Source organism: Triplophysa dalaica, chromosome 3, assembly GCF_015846415.1.
Source record: "Triplophysa dalaica isolate WHDGS20190420 chromosome 3, ASM1584641v1, whole genome shotgun sequence".
In the NCBI taxonomy this organism is placed as follows: domain Eukaryota; kingdom Metazoa; phylum Chordata; class Actinopteri; order Cypriniformes; family Nemacheilidae; genus Triplophysa; species Triplophysa dalaica.
The window spans coordinates 19,243,949-19,263,602 of NC_079544.1; the positions used below are offsets into that span (position 1 = coordinate 19,243,949).

The window sequence follows — 19,654 nt, forward strand, 5'->3', positions numbered from 1 at the left end:
GTAGGCATCAGCTGTGTTTGGGGGATAAATTGTTATAGAAATACAAAGCATACTTACCTTTCCTTGCTATTATCAGAGAGACATCTCATGAGTTGTGTGTCCGATACCACTTTCATCACATCCACTTTGTCAGATGTGCACCTCCGCCTCATTGGGTGTTTTGGCCCTTTATCACAAGACACCCTCAACCAAGGGAGGTTCACCGCAGGTTGATCAGAAAAGCCCATGCTTTGTAAATCCACCTCAACCACAGCCATTATCTGGCCAGTTCTTGATTATCTTGACCTGGCCAGGGGAGCAAGTGGGGGTAAGGTGCCTTGCTCGAGACACCTCAGTAGTTACCCACCAACCCTGCGAATCGAACTGGCAACCTACTGGTCATGAGTCCAATTCTCGTACCATTAGGTCACAACTGCCCACACCGTTAATGCATGCTCTGTCATAAAATTACAACACATTACCAAAATCAACACAACCATACGTGCCAACCTGTTGGCTAAGGCTGTTATAGCCCCACTGGCACTGTTAATGCATGCTCAGTGTCCCCGGTCCCATATGGCATAACATTACAACACATTACTATAACCTTGTCGCAACCATACGTTGGCTCCATCCCCTTGGCTAAGGTTGTTCTAGCCCCACTGGCACCGTTAATGCATGCTCATTTAATATTAGTTACCCTGAAACCTGAATGAATAATATGGTGTCTCTAAATTATTAACAGCAATTTATTGAATTTTGTTGCCAGTTAGGCCTGTCACATTATCCATCACACTGTAACAATAACAGTTAACTCTAGACATGCCAAGAAAGATACCAAGATAAGATGGGGTCATCTCCGAACAAGTTGTTTAATGGTGCGGCCATTAACAACTGGTGATGATGCCATTTTAACTTCATTGTCAAATGATGACTCAACACTACATCATCATCAAGCAATGACACAAACACCATTTTGACTTCAACAAAGGATAGGGAAAGCGTTTTCTTATTATTCAGAAGTTGATAAGTCTATTCATTTTCCATCCTAAATGCACTTTATTTTGCATTTACCATTGTTTTCCCTGTCTAACCCATAAAGAACAGATTTGTTATGACCCCTCAGCCCAGTTCTCTCCAGAGAAGATCACACAAACGACACTCATTATCTTTCATTGTTTGAATATTTGTATCTCATATGTTTTAATTCAATGATGACCCCTTTATCAGTGACTGACTCGCAGATGTCTGTTATAAAGCTTTATTTCACATAACTTTCTATTAGGGAAATAAAACAATGTTGTGTTTAGTAAATACTTTCTTATATCCTATTCCAAAAATACCAATGTTTATTATAACATAGTCATTCAAATGTATTTTTGCGGCTGGTATAAAGAGGCCACAGCGCTTCTTTATGCTACCACGGATCATATGCCAGAAGCTTCCCACAGGTGATTGGTGACACTGACCGACCAATCAGGCGGCGTCTCGCTGCCATCGCAAAGTTATTAACCCTGTGGCAGTGTCGGACTCCCCCCTGGGTTTTGCTTGGAGCTTTAATCTGCCGCGAATAACTTTTTCATTTGCCCGTCGGATGCGTTAACGTGGTGCGTAGACTTAATTTAACGGAAGGGCTCCTTTGCTCTAATCGCCGTGTCGAACGTAAAGCGGAGGAAAAGGAGAGACAGACAGCATGTCTAACGACTGTGCCCGTGCCGTTTGTTTGCCAAACACCACCTTGATGCGTTACACAGTTACGCCGTCAGTTTACGGACGACACGATGAAAATGTGGCCAAATCGGGACAGGTCCCTGGAGATTTGGGACCCTGTAGCTGGTAAGTGTCTAGCGTGTTAGAATAACGTCAATTGTATAGAAACGGGTCGCTGAACGAGCGAGTCAAACAGTGAACTTGGCAGACGAGCGTCGGCATATTCCCAGCATCGTTATGTCAGCGTGGAAAAGATCTCAAAATAGCTTCAGAATTTACGTCTGTTTTGAAAAGGCGCACTTCGATAACATGTCGAATTTTGCGATGGTGTCTTACATATTTAGGGGTTAAAACAAAGCCGAATGTGCACTTTTCGCACAGGTTAAATATCTACAGAAAGGGATTGACTGCGGATGGCCGCATCATCTGCTCACGTTAACTGCGTTTATGTGAATGCGAGCCTACGTGTCAGGCTCTACATAAGGATGCCGCGATTATTGCTTTGTTTCATCAATGTTTTATTCGCTTTGTTGGCTAAAAAGAAGCGGTCGAGGGTTGACTTTTATATCTCCTCCTTCTTGTTGGCGAGGTTCATGCTGATCGATGAGTTTAAAGCGCTGTTCATTTTGAAGAAACGGGATGAAGTTACATAATTGCAAACGTAGGAATGGGTTTTCACCTTTACTTCATTCCCGCGCTTGTGAAGCTACTAAATATGCGTTATTGTTCATTGGTTGAAGATGGTGGCGCTATTGCCTCTTTTCTTTCTCAAACGTGACAAAGGCATTACAAGACAACAGGCGGCAATGTATTATATTTATTGACCCCGCTGTCGGTACAGGAAAGGTGCGTATATTGATGTCATCATCTGACTGTTGCCGTTGTATGGGTGGATATGTGATGCCTGGACATATGAAGACATCCTTAATCTTTAATACTTGAGGTCAAGACTTTATGGTCATGGTCATGGTGGTGATCGTGTATGTGTGTGACAGTGGATCAAAGAAAGGTGGACAATGCCGGATGGATTCTTACCCTCCTGGGGGGCTTTGTGGTCCCCACTGGGCTGTGTATCTCTCCCAGGATTTAAGGTAAGACATCTGATGTTACACTAGCACAGATTGTGATCAGGCAGGTCCAGGTTTTCAGCAAAAACCGAAAGAGAGGCTTTTGGGTGTTTTATTTTAGAAATGACCATGTCTGCCTAATCTGTACTCCTATTGAACATCATCAGATAATACCTGTGTAAGAAAACTTGGTTAGATCTCCAAACATGGTAATATCATGCTATTTGCACACTCTCACTTATACAATTGATAGTGAATGTGTGCTATTTATATTATAATGTAAATGCATTTATATAAAAGACAAAGTATAAAGATCTGCTCAGCAGGCGGAAGAGGGATGGTAAATGGTCTTGCAGTGAAATGTGATCTTGTGGGCGTCTCATTATCACAGTGAGGCAGTTGCCTCTTTGCTACCCATTGGGATAGTTTTTAAGATGTGCTGCATTACTAGCATTACCTTTAGGAGAATTTGACATCTTGACCTGTTTACTCAAAATGGGAAGTCACATGTTGCTCAATGTCTTTGACTGCGTTACTTACCTGTTTTGGTGATAAAGTCAGGTGGATTGATTCTGATATTTAGCTGGTTAAAAGTACAATGGTAATGGTAAACTCTAAAAATGTATATTATGTAATTGCTAAGATACATAAACTATTACAGTCTCTGTGGGAGTCTATTGAAACTGTATGTTTTGGAGAAGTCATGAAGATTGATTGACATCGTATGATTTTGTGGCCAAATATAATTGTTGTTATCCTGCATTTGTTAAGAAAGGAAATGTTACCTTTACAAAGTAAGTTAATCAATTTCCTTAAAAACTGTTTCAATATTCAGATTTACAGCTGCCTTTAATATAATGAAGTTCATTTAGTTTTAAAAACCATATTGCCATCCTTAGCAAAAGCAATTGATCTACTATTTTAACATTAGCATTGTAATATCTTCTTTGTTAATGAACTGAATCAACAGCATAAAACAGGAACGGCAGAAATTGGAACGTGGTTTAACTACACAGCCTATGTAAAATATTTGTTGTTAAAGGTAAAGGTATATTCTCAACACCAGACAGGTGCGACAGAATCTTGCACAGCACGTCAATTCGGTATCAGATCTCCAAAACATAAGTTATGTTACGTTTATGTTTCCCGTCATGTTGTTTTCATTTGATTTTTTTTATTTAGGATTTTTTGCCGTTTATATGGAAGCTGGAGAGAACTAAAGTTAATAGCAATACTACACGCCATATACAGGTGCCTGTCATATAATTAGAATATCATCAAAACGTTGATTTATTTCCCTAATTCCATTCAAAAAGAAGGAAGAGAGGCACAGAATCCACGTTGCTTGAGGGCCAGTGTAAAGTTTCCACAGTCAGTGGTGGTTTTGGGTGCCATGTCATCTGGTGGTGTTGGTCCACTGTGTTTTCTGAGGTCCAAGGTCAACACAGCCGTATACATGGACGTTTTAGAGCACTTCATGCTTCCTGCTGCTGACCAACTTTATGGAGATGCAGATTTCATTTTCGAACAGGACTTGGCACTTGACCACAGTGCCAAAGCTACCAGAACCTGGTTTAAGGACCATGGTATCCCTGTTCTTAATTGGCCAGCAAACTCGCCCAACCTTAACCCCATAGAAAATCTATGGGATATTGTTAAGAGGAAGATGCGATATGCCTGACCCAACAATACAGAAGAGCTGAAGGCCACTATCAGAGCAACCTGGGCTCTCGTAACACCTGACATTTAGGAACAGGTGCCACAGACTGATCGACTCCATGACAAGCCGCATTGCTGCAGTAATTCAGGCAAAAGGACCCCAACTAAGTGTTGAGTGCTGTACATGCTCATACTTTTCAGTTGGCCAAGATTTCTAAAAATCCTTTCTTTGTATTGGTTTTAATATTCAAATTGTCTGAGATACTGAATTTGGGGTTTTCATTAGTGGTCAGTTATAATCATCAAAAGTAAAAGAAATAAACACTTGAAATATATCCGTCTGTGTGGAATGAATTTATGCATTATACAAGTTTCACTTTTTGAATGGAATTAGTGAAATAAATCCACTTTTTGATGATATTTTAATTATATGACCAGCACCTGTACTTCTACTCCTGCTTTCACCATGCGATTGTTTAAAAACAGACTAGATAACCGACAGCAAAGTGGTTTTAAGAAATATATAAAAGTGCATTTTGTTTATGTACATCGACAAGAGCAAAGATTGGTTTAAAGTGCTGCGTGATATGCAAAAAAGGTTGTGCGTGACTTTTACGCCCTCCCCTCTCTCTCCGCACGCACGCGTCGTAAGCCCGTGTGGGAATGGCTGATCTGGGATCGGGGGGTTGGGCCGCCAAGCACGAGCATACCGTTGAAGAGTGTTTTTAATGTCCGCCATGTTGGCCATGGCGCACTGAGCCTGGAATCAGGGACCGGAGCGCGCTGGAAACATACACCGAGAGAGAGCGACCGACACCCGGCCTGGCGCCTCCGCTCGCCCCGCCACCTCCACCGACCGACCCGTGCCCTGCTGGACACCGAACCGGCATTATCCATGAGAACTTTAATCGGACTAGTAGGGAACATTAGGGGAACGGATAGATATATGCTGCATCTGAAATTATAAGGAATAAAATGAGTAAATTGTCGTTTCGGGCGCGGGCGCTGGACGCTTCCAAGCCTCTACCCGTCTTCCGCTGCGAGGACCTGCCCGATCTGCACGAATATGCGTCTATTAACCGAGCAGTGCCACAGATGCCCACGGGGATGGAGAAAGAGGAGGAATCGGTACGTTTTATTGCTCAGAGCCATGTATATTGAAAAATAAATATGTTTTATTGTAAGAGGCGCGTCCCTTGTTTCTCTGCGCCAGTGTACACAAAATGGCCGCCGTTTCTTATACAGAAACGCCTCAAATGTGTCGATACCGTACGAGTCAGACGAGGTTGAGCGTCTTTTGCTCAAACGTTGGACTTTTTACTATTCGAATGTACTCTCGGTGGTGAGTTTTATGCGGTATTTTTTACCGAAAGACGGTTTACGGAGTACAAAGGAGTCACGTGATCACTGTCCAACCCGCCATTTTGATGGTTTTTCTGACGGCTGCGCGAAGGTGCAGTACCCCGCAAAGACTACAGGGGTCTCCGCGCTCCCACTCGGCAATCGTCAATTAACACCCATCAAAACCACCATAGGCCTCTAGCACCGCGTACTGGTGCAGAATTGTCTCTTGCTTCAACGGTCAACAGTGTCAATACAAAATACCGTCAGTCAGTAACTTTTAGTAAAGGTGGTTGTCAAGATGGCATGTGAATTATTCACATAGATACCTATTAAATAAGAATAATTTACAGAAATTTTGTGAGTGTATTGCACGTGATACGTGTATGTCTATGCTATATCCATTAAATCATATCAGGGATGCACCCGATGCCTTGTTTTATCACAACACAGTAACCCAACGTATCACTAACAAACATTACACACATGTGTATGATATGTCCTCCATTTCTAATGTTGAAATATTTTGGTCGATGAAAATTGTATTTGTGTATTTTTGTGTTTGCTAATTATTCAGTTGGTCTTTATTTATACTACATTGTACTAATTTCACATATGTTCATGAATGCACTAGAATAAATGTGGTGATCTACATATCTCTGACAGTAAATGAATGTTTTTCCACTCAGATCTGATGTCTTGTGTGCAATTTTGTCAGGGTAGTAAACACATTTTTATGCATATATATTTCTAGTTGGGCCACAAAGAATAATTTAGCACTAGATGTGCTGTACTGTGAGAGAAAGCAAGAAGTGAAGCTGTAAGGTGTTTTATTTTGAGTAAGTGGTGTGTGGTGATTTTTTTTTCCCAGTCTGAATGCAGTTGTCATGCACGGCAAGGATGTGTGATGTTGACACCGGGAAATGTAGTGATGGTACCTGAGCCATTACCAAAATGGAGAATCAAACCCCTCATTTCATATTTTTGCATGAAGTTTATTAAACATGCAATATCAGTCTATAAACGTATCCATGCAGGTGAGACACGTCCTTTTGTTGAGATTTTAGCTTGCTCTCGCCTGTGTGGATGTGCTTGTGAGAGAAAAAACGAGGTTGAGCGAGAGGTCAGTTTCTGAATTGTGGTTGGGACATGTGTGGTTATTTGTTCTGGCACGCTAACGTTTATGTCTGACGGGTCTAGTTCTGCCGGGCTGGAGTTTACCTGCATGGTGGTTGGGAATGTTTGCTAGCCACACTTGTGTGTTGTATGTGACAATGTGAATGTGACACATTTAGGTGGTGAAACTGTAGATTTAAAACATTGGTCTGTGTTGAACATCTTGTTTTCAATACATTTGTTTTGAGGTAAGAGTTTAGAGGGGTATTAGGTTTCTGACATGATGGTGTGATGCGATGTGAAGTTCCTCAACCCTATTTGCAAATGTCGATCACCTTTTTCCTGAAGGATTCGTAAATCCATGCTAAATAAAACCAATGCAAAGGTGTATTCAGAATAAAAATCTTGCAGCTAAAATATTCATGCCGTATTTTGTGTACAGTTCTTTATATATTTACTTAAATTGTCATTGTTTTTATTTACTATGTGTGCGTGTAGGAGCACCATCTCCAGCGGGCCATCTCTGCCCAGCAGGTGTATGGGGAGAAGAGGGACAACATGGTGATTCCTGTCCCAGAGGCCGAGAGCGACATCGCCTACTATGACTCTCTCTACCCAGGGGACTTCAAAATGCCCAAACAGCTCATTCACATACAGCGTGAGTCACTACTCACCCAGATTACATGATGTAGATTTTGCAGCCTGTAGTGGTGTATTTTCCTTGGTGTGGTCCTTGCAGTTTTTGACACTCTCTTTACTTCTTATAGCGTTCAGCCTCGACACGGAGCAGCCGGATTATGATCTGGACTCTGAGGATGATGCATTTGTAAATAAGCTGAAGAAGAAGATGGACGTGGGTGCCCTGCAGTTTGAGGAGATGATTGACCGGCTGGAGAAAGGCAGTGGACAGCAGGTAATAGAGGCTGGATTAAAATTGGCTATTTTTATGAAAGGGAAAAAATAAAAAATGACGCCTTGGAGAATCTTGAAAATGTATGTTTTTTTTTTTTTTACACTGAAAGGATATTAAGACTTACTCTAAAGAGTTTTATTGCAGAATCTTTTGTGTTCCCATACCTTGCAAAGTTTATTAATGTGGGTGTGACATAGTTGATTTAAGTTAAGCAGACTTTTATTTTGACTGGTTGTTGCAAAGACCTTTTTAGTGCATGAACGAATTTAGTGCAATGAACTCTTAGAGCAGCTCTGGTGGGAATTGTGCTGCAGTCCATAGTGAGATGCTGGAAACAGAAGTGTCATGCGTGCAGTACAGCGCTGAAGCCTTCCATTCAGAGACTTGCAATTTTCTGATTAAGACGTCCTAAATTTGCAAGATTCCTTGCCATTCCAAGCGCATTTGCTGCATTGTGTGTAGTACGTGGAGCTCAGTTTTCCCAGCGGTGCGGAGAACTTGGGTGCCTGTGACATTGCAAAATGCTTAATGTGGCTTAGTCCATTAGAATCAAAATACACCTTAATGTTGTGTATTATTCTGAGAAATCCCGAAGAGCCTAGAACGTGAACGGAAAGCGCATCAATTAAGGATCACAGGACAAAGTGTAAGCGCTTTGCATTTATGTTCTGGCTTCTAATTTTCTTAGCATATTACGCTTTATTATATTGTGTACATGGAACATGGGTTTGGCCACATTGTTTGGAAGGCTGAACTCCGTGTCCTCTGCACGCACCCGCAGATGACTTAAATAAATGTGTACACTAGAGGTGGGCGATATATATCGTCTGCGATAATATCGAGTTTGTTGTGTAAACGATGTGCAAATTCTCATTATCGAGTATTTAAATTACTCCGAAAAAACACGCATTAAAACGCCACTCATTCAGAGGCTGCAGCAGGGCGTCACGTGATTGCTGTTCTGCGCATACACGTCGTCATCTCTCTCACAGGCATGGTAAGCGAATGGCCGCCCGCAAGTTGAACACCGGCGCTGTGCCGAAATCTGTGACCCATCGAAATCTGTGACTAGAGAGCCGTTTCGTAATTATTCACGCGAGAACGTGCCTGGCACGTGAACGCGAGCGCGGAAGGGGAGTTTCTTAACTGTTTACCTGACCGCCCACTCCACGATGACGTCATGTTGCCTCGCGCTCTTGTGTTTGTGTAGCTTATGCGCGAAGCCGACTTCTGGAGAAACAGAAGCGGCGACTGAATACTGCACAACAAGCTCTTTCATTTAAAAGACAAGACCCGAGTACATTCTGTATTATCATGACGGATTTGTCTTGGCTCATAATTTGAACTAAATCTACATGTGAACAGTGAGCAGTTTGCCTATAATGTTCTATAAAGTTTCAGAATCTGTCCATGCCAGTGTGTGCTTTAATAATAGTGACTATAGTTTATTTGTCTGTAAATTGTGGACCTTGTTTACTTTGATGTCATTTGTTAACAAATGTATATTATATTATTTAAGATAATCTGATTTGGAAGTGCACCTTTTGGGCAGATTTTCCTTTTTATTTTTGTGCAATCTTTGTACTGGGCAGTACTTGAAGTTAGGTATTTGTTCAATAAGGCCATAGGTGGTAAGGCAATAAGGCCCTAAGGACACATGGTTGTGTGCAATATGTTACAGATCAGAGTACTTTATTTACAGATGCTATTTGTTCATTATTATTATTATTTCATCTTGCTTGTATGCTGCACAATTTACATTACAGCAGAGGTGTACAACTGAATGTTTACTCAGAGTTTGATGTTCTTACACTAGTTCAATTAGTATTTTGTATGTCTTTGAATTGTTTTTACTTCAATACTTACATGTTAAAGAAAATAAATAAGCAATGTTTTCATTTTACATTGTGCCCATTATTATCATCAGTGATGAATTAACTCTTTTTTTTAAATCTATTTAAATTGCCTTTTTAAATCACATTTTTAATGGATATCGTGTAATTATCGTTATCGTTAAAATCACCAAAAATATCTAGATATAATTTTTTGTCCATATCGCCCACCCCTAGTGTACACCGTTTCCAAACATTTGTCACTTACTGAATGTTTGATCATGTAAATATTAGGGATCAGCATTTAAAGCAAAAATAATATACGAAGATCGACGAGAACTATTCGAAAATTATTCGAAATTCGCACCCCTCCTCACATGGACGCATTTACAGTATTACACACACACAAACGGAGAGAGAGAGAGAACATTTACGCTTTAAATCTGCATGACGGCAGACTGCTTTTTGTTTTATGGAATAGACAATCTTACATCAAGCCATACGTTAAAATAACGTGCTGAAACATTAATATATTAACAACCGAAGGACGGCATTTATTAACAGTATGTCGATCAGAATGAACTGCTCATAATGCAAGGACATTTCCTTGTAAAATATGAGCATGCACATTTATACCAACTAAAAAACAGTGTGATTGATCAAATAAAATATATGAAAGCCGTAAAGATTTTAGACCAGACTTAAAACATGTCAAAACATATTAACCGAATGACGGCATTTATTAACAGTTCGGAGCGATTTCATGAATTAATAACTCAAAATGCTTCCATTTCTATTGTCATGAAAACGTTTCTCCAGTCTGGCAGTGATCGTTTTTCTAGACGAACAGTAAACTCGGGCTGTATAAACTCCATAAGATTTTTAAAACCCTCTCCTTCGACGAAGCCGATCGGAAGCATTTCCTTTGCGATCATCTTGCTAGTTAGAGCGGTTATTTGCTCCGCCCGTCTGGCATCCAAATTGGTTGGTCTGACCATAAAACCAACAACTGATTGCTGACCTATGGACGGATCTGCTGGGTGCTTCGCCCTCATATGATTGTGCATCGTAGTTGTTGATCCATGATAAGCCAGCTTTGCATTGCAGAGTTTGCACTGCACTTTATTCTCATTCATTTTATTAAACGAACCCCACATAAATAATTTTTGACATCGTCTCAACTTACCGTTTCCTTAATACAACGCGGGTCTACAGTGTGCGTAACTTCGTTACCAATTCTTGTGAGAAAATATTTTTCTCTATTGTCTCTTGACTGACAGCCTTTAGGTTTTAGGTGCGTCGTTATTGGCAGCGCCACCCTTTGGTTACATGAACGCGTTACGCGTGAAAACACGGCAATTTTTTTTAAGATCGCACACCATTAGGAATTCTATAATTTAATAAACTAATCAAATATTCGAAATTCGTGACTCATCCCTAGTAAATATGAATTAACACTTTTTCTGTTAATGCAGGTAGTTTGCTACTTAGACTGAACTTTGCGCTGCATGATATAAAAAAAGGAATATAACCAAAATCACTGCATACACGATTGATGAACAAAGTGCTTTATTGTCATTTGTAAAAAAACAAAACATTATTATCGAGTAGTTTTAGAAATAGTCTTGAGGTGAGATCTGGTCTAGTAAGTGGCATAGCATTGTTGATGTTTAAGAAAAATGTCCATTCATTTGACTATTTGTCAAATTAATTTGACTATTAATTTGACTAATCCTGGCACCAAACTAGCAGAATGACAGATCCATTGTAATATTTTACCATGTATACTGTCGTGTTCACATGCATTTTTGTTTAGATTAAAACAAATTTCATTAACATAAGTCGTTCGTGCTGTCTCTGTCATTTGTTTTCTATTTCGGAGAAGGATCTCGCACACACACACGATACTCACAAATACCTATCCATTCGTGAATCCATGCTAAATAAAAACCAATGCAAAGGTGTATTAAGAATAAGAATCTTGCAGCTAAAATATTCATGGCTTATTTAATGTACTGTTCTTCATAAATTTACTTTATTAATGCTAATTTATCATATTTTTTATCATAAAACAAAGCCTTAAATCAGATATGTGGGAGAAAAAACATCACATCACGCTGTCAATCCTCCTTACTGACACTTATTTCTCATCATGGCATATAGAGAAACGGTTCAAACTAAAAACACATCATATTATATGCTTCTATTGAGCAGATATGGTGGGAACACGATTTTTTTTGAAAATGTTTGTTTAATATAATGTACTGGGAACTTGCAATTGCTTCTTGTGCTGCTGTTTAGGTGCGAGCTCCCATTGCAACGGGAAATAAATATTAAACATTGGCGCTCATGCACGCATGCAAACATCCAAACGCCTCTGTTTGGGGCATTTATATAGAAAAATGAAGTTGTGCCGCGCATAGACACACATATACATATATATCCTCCACTTGTATGTCTTCGTAGTCGACTTTTACCCTCACCAATATTGGCCGACTACGAAGACATACAAGTGGATGATGGCGCTGCAGTTATCTGGATAAAACACAAAATCGTTTTCATTTCTCAACTAATTGAAAAACCCTAACATTAACCATTTCAGACTGTGCTAAAAATGATTCTGCGCAATGGTGGAAAAGTGCTCTTAGCTTATGAGTATTAAATAGTCCCTTTGGAGTAGGGATGTGCATTTTCCACAAATATTACATTCGAATATTTGGCCTCATAAAAAACTAATATTCAAATATTTGTTCATTTAAATTAAGTTTAATCAGGCAGACATTATTTTCAGTAAACATTGTTTTATTTCTGAACAAGCTTATCAGGGTATATAAAAACAAGCTTATACATATACATCCTGTTTTGTAGCTGAGAAGAACATGACACAATTTGTGCAAATGAAATAAGGATCTCTGAGCGAACAAAATAAAGCGCCAATACATATAGCAGGCTACTGCTTTATTTTTGTACAGAACGTACATATAGCTTTATCCTTATGATTTAAACTCAGTTGGCATATCTTATCTTGATTTACATGTTGTTCTGGAGGAAAACTAGCATCTCGACATGATCGGGTGAAAGTCTGCTTCTTAGTCTATTAACGATAAGCCCAGCTGCACAGAAAACGCGTTCTGCAAGCACAGATTTCGCTGGGACAAAAATAATGGTGCGCTTGGCGACTAAGCTTACAGAAGCGCATCGTGTTTTGTTCCACCAATGGATTGGATCCTCATCTGAAGGAATGCATGTCTCCAGCAATAATTGTTCCCACTCGTCTCTGCTAGACTCTTTGTAATCATCGCCGAAGAACTGGCTCAGTCTTTTCCGACTGTCGCGAATGCTGTGATGGGCAGCTGTCCGTCTTCATTCGGTGGGTCAATAATTACGTTTCAGTGTTTGGACTTGATATGATTCCTCATTGAAGTGGTGCTATGATGATAACTTGGTTCCGCCTGACAAATTTTGCACATGACATGTTGATCATTTCGAACAAAGTAGTTCCAAACTTCGCTGCGCTTACAGGTCGAGGACGCCATTTTGTCATCAAATGCACTCCTCTTACTTTCACTGCGCGCTCCACCCACTGCATACAAGTATTACTGTTAGTATTACTTGGCGTCCTTGGTCAGCAGAGCAATATTTTAGCAAAATTCGAATAGCGATTTTATTATTCGAATAAGTACTGCAGATCGAATTTTTTTTATATTCGTGCACACCCCTGCTTTGGAGTAGCTTATTAGATGCCCGGTTAAAAAAACAGGATTTGGGTTCTTGCTCCGTTTGCATATAACCCTAAATGTTCATATAAACATCTTGTCTGTTTCTGTGAAGTTCCCAAGCATTATTCCATGTAATGGTTCTAGTGCATTTCTGTACAGACCCAGAGAGAGTTACTGTGTCTGATATTGTCATTTCGAGATATGGATTTGGTATAGCCTTCACTTGGTGACAGTCCCAAAATGTTCAGTCTCTCACAGATAGATGATACGGATGGATTATTTCTTCAAATATTTAAAGTGATCTTGATAAATTGAAATTTAGAACATTTATGAATTCAGTGTATGAATCTTCATAACAAAACAGTTTTCCCCTTTGATACAGTAGCGTGCAAAAGTTTCTGTTGATAAAATCTCTCGTTCTCTCTGTCAGCCGGTTTCTCTGCAGGAGGCCAAGCTCTTGTTAAAAGAGGATGATGAACTGATAAAGGAGGTGTATGAGTACTGGAGCAAGAAGAGAAAAGCATGTCAGAGTGGCTCTGTGATCCCTGTGGTCAAACAGGAGAGGCGTGACAGCTCCAGCACCAATGACCCTTATGTGGCCTTCAGACGCAGGACAGAGAAGATGCAAACCAGGAAGGTAAGAGGCTGCCTCGATCATCTCCCATGCATGTTTCATTAAAGAGCAAAGGTTTGTTGATACGTTTTTCTCACATTATCACTGTCTCCCCTGCAGAACCGTAAGAATGATGAAGCTTCTTACGAGAAGATGCTGAAGCTGCGTAGGAACCTGAGCCGAGCCGTCACCATCCTGGAGATGATCAAGAGGAGGGAGAAGAGCAAGAGAGAGCTGCTGCACCTCACGTTGGAGATAGTGGAGAAGAGGTACAAACACATGGAAAATATAGAAATTTTAGACAGTTGTAGATGCCATGGAGGTTTTTGATATTCTTGGCGAGTGTGCAATCTAATTTTTGTCTTAATCTAGAGAAGTAATTGAAGTTCATTGGTTGGAGGGTCTGAATATACACTTCCAGTCTAAATAAAAAAATACAAGCTTCTGCGATGTCCAGAATGTTCAAAATAATTTTTTGCCTAGATATTGTATTTATGGTGAGAAAGTCGGACCGCTGCGCAAAGTCTTCTCCAGCAAATCCCAAAGGTTCTCAATGGGGTTAAGATCTAGACTATGTGGTGGCCAATCCATGTCTGAGAATTATGTCTCATGCTCCCTGAACCTTTCTTTCACAATTTGATCCTGAGGAATCCAAGGCATTGTCATCTTGGAATATGCCCGTCCTATCAGGGAAGAAAGAACCCATTGATGTAATAACCTGGTCATTCAGTATATTCAGGTAGTCAGCTGACCTCAGTCTTTGGGCACATAATGCTGCTGAACCTAGACCTCCAATCCAATGGGAGCCTCTTACCTATTTGCTTAGTTAAATCCAGGTGGTGACTTTTTTGGGGCGGGCAGTTTATATTGGGTTGTTTAGTGCAGATTCAGTGTTTATGTCTAAGGTCCTGATGTGTCTGTGTGTGTTTAGGAACAGCATATCTGATTTCGGAGGTGAGGTTATGGCGGAGGTTCTGGCTCAGAGAGCTCTGGAGAAGCCCGTCATCCCTCTCATCCCAATCACAAACAGCAGCCAGTACAGACACACAGAACACGACCGGGACTACAAGTGCAAGGTACACACAGACATTTTTGTTTATATATGATGCAGACAGCTCTTCTACACTCCCATGCTTCTGTATTGTTCATAAAGCAACACAAGTGTGTGCAAAACATGTTGCTCCTTTGCATCTGCATGCTTTACTTGCCTGAAATATGATTCTAGGTAATTATTGTTCTCAATATTATGTTTGCCTGCTTATATTTGTTTTTAATGCACCACTCTTTGTAACTAGGTGGATAAACCAGAGGTGGTACGCCAAAAGAGGAAGTATGAAAAGAAAGCCAAGCCATTGCCATTGGCAGGCTCCGGCCACTTGGGCCCGGCAATCTTTAACACTAAGGACCTCAATCAGTATGACTTTCCCAGCTCGGACGATGAACCCTTCTCTCAGGTACATACACATACTTCAACTAAACTGCATGAAATTAGTCCATATGATACATTAACACCCTCACTCTCACTCCCTCAGATTTTCTCTGGTTCTTCAGAGGTTGAGGAGGAGAATGACCCAGATGGCGTGTTTGGATTTCGGAGGAGAACTGGTTGTCAATATCAAGCTGTGGGTTGAGATTCATAATAAATGTTGCTGAAATACTAGCTTGTTCAGTTCAATACTGCAGTTTAGGTTTTGTTATTGACCAAGCGAGTATCTTTCTCTCAGCTTCATTCGGGACCCGCTGCGGATTGGCCCTGGTGTGGTCTTACTGAGGGCGGGTTAGGAGATGCGCGGTATCGCTATTCTCTCACCACACTCACAGTGCCAAGGCGATGCTTGGGGTTGGCACGGCGACGCATTGGCAGAGGGGGCAGGTAAATTCAGCAACTTTCCATATAGAAGTTTTGTCATTTTACTGGTGGCGGTTGTTCCTTGTGCATCTTTTTTAATGAATCATCTGCGTTTACTCATCATGTAGGGTTTTGTTAGACCGTGCCCACTCGGATTGGGACGATGTGTATCACGGGCTGGACCCGGATTCCCCCGTGCTCCGTTCGCAGTCTCTCACCCAGCAGCACAGCATGGATACCTCACATACCAGCACTGATACCTCCTCCCCCTCCTCATCTCCACCAAACCTCTCGCAACTCCTGCTCAACATTAAAGCCTGTCGCTGGAGGCATTTCAAGCCTCGGGCAACATACGACCCGGACAATCCCGAGCACTGGTCTACACGAAGACACCGCCGCGGCTGCCTCATCCGCCCAATCAGCACGCTTCGGACACGGGGAGGCCCAGCTTCCTCCAACCGACCTGTCCCACCACCCACACCTGGTGAGTCAAGTATCGTACTGCTAATGTAACATTATGTTTGCGTTCATCCTACATGCATGTTTGATTCCCGCACACCACAACCACAAAATGCTGAGCTGTATGCTTCCATTTGTATGACAAAACAATCCCACAAAGCTGGACACTTCATATTTTACTATCAGGTTACATGGGCAATAAATATGTATACAACTATTCTTAGGAGGGTTAAAATGGGATATTCTGTATGAAAATAAATGACACTGATGTAGATGAACTAGCTAGATAAACAGGTGTAAACACCAAGATGTATTGTTGTAGTTAATGTTGTTCCGAACTTCCTGCGTGTGTGCTGTCCTGTAGCTTTCACTGCTGAACAGTACCAGCAGCACCAAGAGCAGCTCGCTCTCATGCAGAAACAACAGCTTGAGCAGGTCCAGCTTCAGCAGCAGACTGCCAGCACCCCCATTAACCCACAGGTGAGTCCTCTACACAAACATCATAAGAGTCCACCTTTACTTGTTGTATACATGTCACAGCTTACTGTAATGCAGTACATCACCTGAGAGTTCAGAGGTCATGTAGATGGTGACACAGGAATTCGAAAATACACAAGTTCAGTTAATAAATGTGGGCAATTACATCAGTATTTTACCTTATGACAGGGTGTAGAACCGTAGATCTTGTAGTTTCAACACACATATCTGCTTTTTTTTCTACCCTCAGAGTTTGGTTTCAAAGACGATAGATGCTGCCAGTGCTCAGTTTGCTGCCTCTGCGCTCGTGACTCCTGACCAGCTTGTGGCGCTCAAGAGCAAAGAAGAGGGAGTTGGTGTCAATGGGGTCGTCTCAGCCTCAGGTTGGTCTTGCAATTTAAGAATGAAACTTTTAACTTGTATTTCTGTTTTCACGGTTTGTGTGTTATGTAGTTTTTCTTTATTTTTATGCTGTTACTGATTTCACAGGCATCTACAAGGGCTTACACCACACAAGCTCTACAGTGTCCTCCATCCACCTGTCTTCTGGCCCTACCTCCACCTCATCCCCCTCCCCCGCAGCTGCCACCACCACTAACAACGGAACCTCCTCGGCCAATCATCACGTCAGCACGGCCGGACCCGCCCCTGCCCAGGCACTGATGGGCGGAGCTGTTAGAGTGAGCGTGCCCTCGGCTGGCACTTTGAACGTACGACAGTTGCAGCGTCAGCGTCAGCTCACTGTTCCAGCGTCTGCCCTGAAAATCGCTGCCAATGCCAACAGGCCCATCTCAAAAGTCCCCACGGGGTCGACGACCCTTGACATAGGGCCCAGGTGAGATTAGCGTGGGGTTAAAAAATGATTGCCTTTTTTCTTCAACCATCTGTTGTAGGTTCTTTGCATGATTGTTTATTTTGTGTTTTAGTAACTTTGCAAGCAAGCATAAGATTTTATTTAATTGAGTTTATTTTTTTCCTCTCAGGGAAAATCACGATCAAGAGAAACCTCCGTTAAACAGTCTGACAGACAACACAGTCGCCATGGAGGTTACGTAGCACCGCCCCTCGACCTATCACACACCATCCCTCAATCGAGGCGTCTCCTTTAGGTGCTATGCATCATAGTGACGCTGTTTCCATGGCAGCCGTTGGGACTTAATTGCAATTCTCATCTCTTTGTTTCCAGTTTTTTTGTTACTGTTAATATCAACGTCTGTAAATTATGAAATATGGAATTTATTCTATGTACATACATATTTGTAATACTCCCCTTGTATATAACATTACTTGAATACAGAAATTGTTCATTTGTGATGTTTTGCACTTGGGAAAAAATCAGAAAAATACTGCGATTTTCGTAGTGTGTGGGCCGTTTGTGCGTGTGTGTCGGATTGTGAATGTTAGAAGGTGTTTGTGCGACTGTCTATCTGAATGTATGCGTCACATGCATGGTGAAAAACCTGCTGTTTTATCTATTTATTGTGAGGTGTTTACAGATTTTTTTCAATACACTGTAACCACCTGGGTTTATGTGCATTGTGTATGTGTCTGCGTGTGTAGTTAAAGCTGTTTTATGTGAACATCTTGTTGGAAAAAAGCAGCAGGGGTTTCGCTCTTTCTTGGTTTGTCTCTTCTCAAATGTGGCTGCTCCCACTCCACTCAAGCACTATTTTAATTTTTTTAATCAATGCTGCTTTTGTATCATTTCTTTTTTTGGAAAACCCCTTTCTCATTTAGGGGTTTTAAATACCTGTTGGAGTCCTTTTGGAGTTGTGAAACGTTTGTTTTTATTACCTCTGTTTTTGATGACTGATTGTATGTCCCTGTGCTAAAAACCAGGTCTGTTGTGTGTAACAGAAGTTCATAAGGGAGAGGACTACAGTATGCTTCTTTACCATCATCATCATCATCATTCCACTTTATATGAAAATAAGGAAAACGATCAAAAATGGGACGTTTTGTTTCCTGTAAGACTTTATGGTGGCACCATTCATGTGGGGCCAGCGTGAGCTCTCTTCTGTGAAGAGGATGGTACCTCACAATGCTATTCGTATTTGTTTGTATGTACCACAATCTGAATGCCCGTTCCAATGGCATCATCTATCTTTGAGGTGTTTTTTTAAAGTCCCACCTGGAAGAATGAAATAAAAAAACGTATATGACAAAATGTTTAATAAACCCAGGGCATTAAGTGTTTGACCAGCACAACTCTTTCTCTGTGTCATTTCTCATATTTTGTATTTGTGTGTACAGTTATTTTCACCCAAGTTTTATTTACAACTGTGCACGTGAACTGTAGAATAACTATTACATTACATTTAGTCATTTGGCAGACGCAAAATGACATTTTGTATTTGAGGTACAAATGAGGTAAACAATTGCAGCGATAAGAAAACCAGGACAACAATACTCAAGTGGAATAAAACTGGTCTCAGCAAGCCTACCGCAGAAAACTAAATTTAAGTGCCTTATTTTCGTGTTTGCGGAAGAGATATGTTTTTAGCCGATTCTTACAGATGACTCTTTAAGCAACATGCAGAACATTCCAGTCATGGAACAGATCCAGAGAAGGTAACTCTACCTTTTGGAATGGCAGCATTAGACTTTCGTTGGCAATAAACAATGTCTGAATAGACTCGCACAGATCCAGTTTTCAGCCCCAGGGAGAATGGATGTTTATTTTTTAAATAGGTTGAATCATAGTTTGTTTCAACTTTAAATTCACAAATTGCATTTATTTTGTTACAAGAACATAATTTAAAAGGGACACATGCTTCTGTGTGTGGTTGAGGTGCATTTGTTTACCTCTTATTTTTTGAGAAATGTCTTTTTAAACACCGTCAAATGTTATGAAATGATCATAACCATGACATGACGCCTTGACCGATATCTGAATTTGCAGTTTGAATGCTTCTCTTTC

General features: G+C 40.9%; 1 protein-coding gene across 3 annotated transcripts; it reads left to right on the plus strand.

The window, feature by feature from the left end:
- The first annotated feature begins 1,446 nt into the window (after nucleotides 1–1,446).
- epc1b (enhancer of polycomb homolog 1 (Drosophila) b) lies at nucleotides 1,447–18,942 on the plus strand. 3 transcript variants are annotated; one of them, XM_056742661.1, is made up of 14 exons: nucleotides 1,447–1,815; nucleotides 7,371–7,530; nucleotides 7,640–7,785; nucleotides 13,767–13,973; nucleotides 14,070–14,218; nucleotides 14,881–15,025; nucleotides 15,245–15,403; nucleotides 15,482–15,571; nucleotides 15,674–15,822; nucleotides 15,927–16,282; nucleotides 16,622–16,737; nucleotides 16,985–17,117; nucleotides 17,224–17,569; nucleotides 17,718–18,942. In XM_056742661.1, exons 2-14 carry the CDS (start codon nucleotides 7,431–7,433, stop codon nucleotides 17,788–17,790), a joined length of 2,169 nt encoding a protein of 722 aa, XP_056598639.1. In that variant the 5' UTR covers nucleotides 1,447–1,815; nucleotides 7,371–7,430; the 3' UTR covers nucleotides 17,791–18,942. The 3 variants fall into 3 exon arrangements, with proteins under 3 accessions (XP_056598639.1, XP_056598638.1, XP_056598637.1); XM_056742660.1 differs by lacking the exon at nucleotides 1,447–1,815 and adding an exon at nucleotides 1,841–2,780; XM_056742659.1 differs by lacking the exon at nucleotides 1,447–1,815 and adding an exon at nucleotides 5,046–5,543.
- Nucleotides 18,943–19,654: the final 712 nt, after the last annotated feature.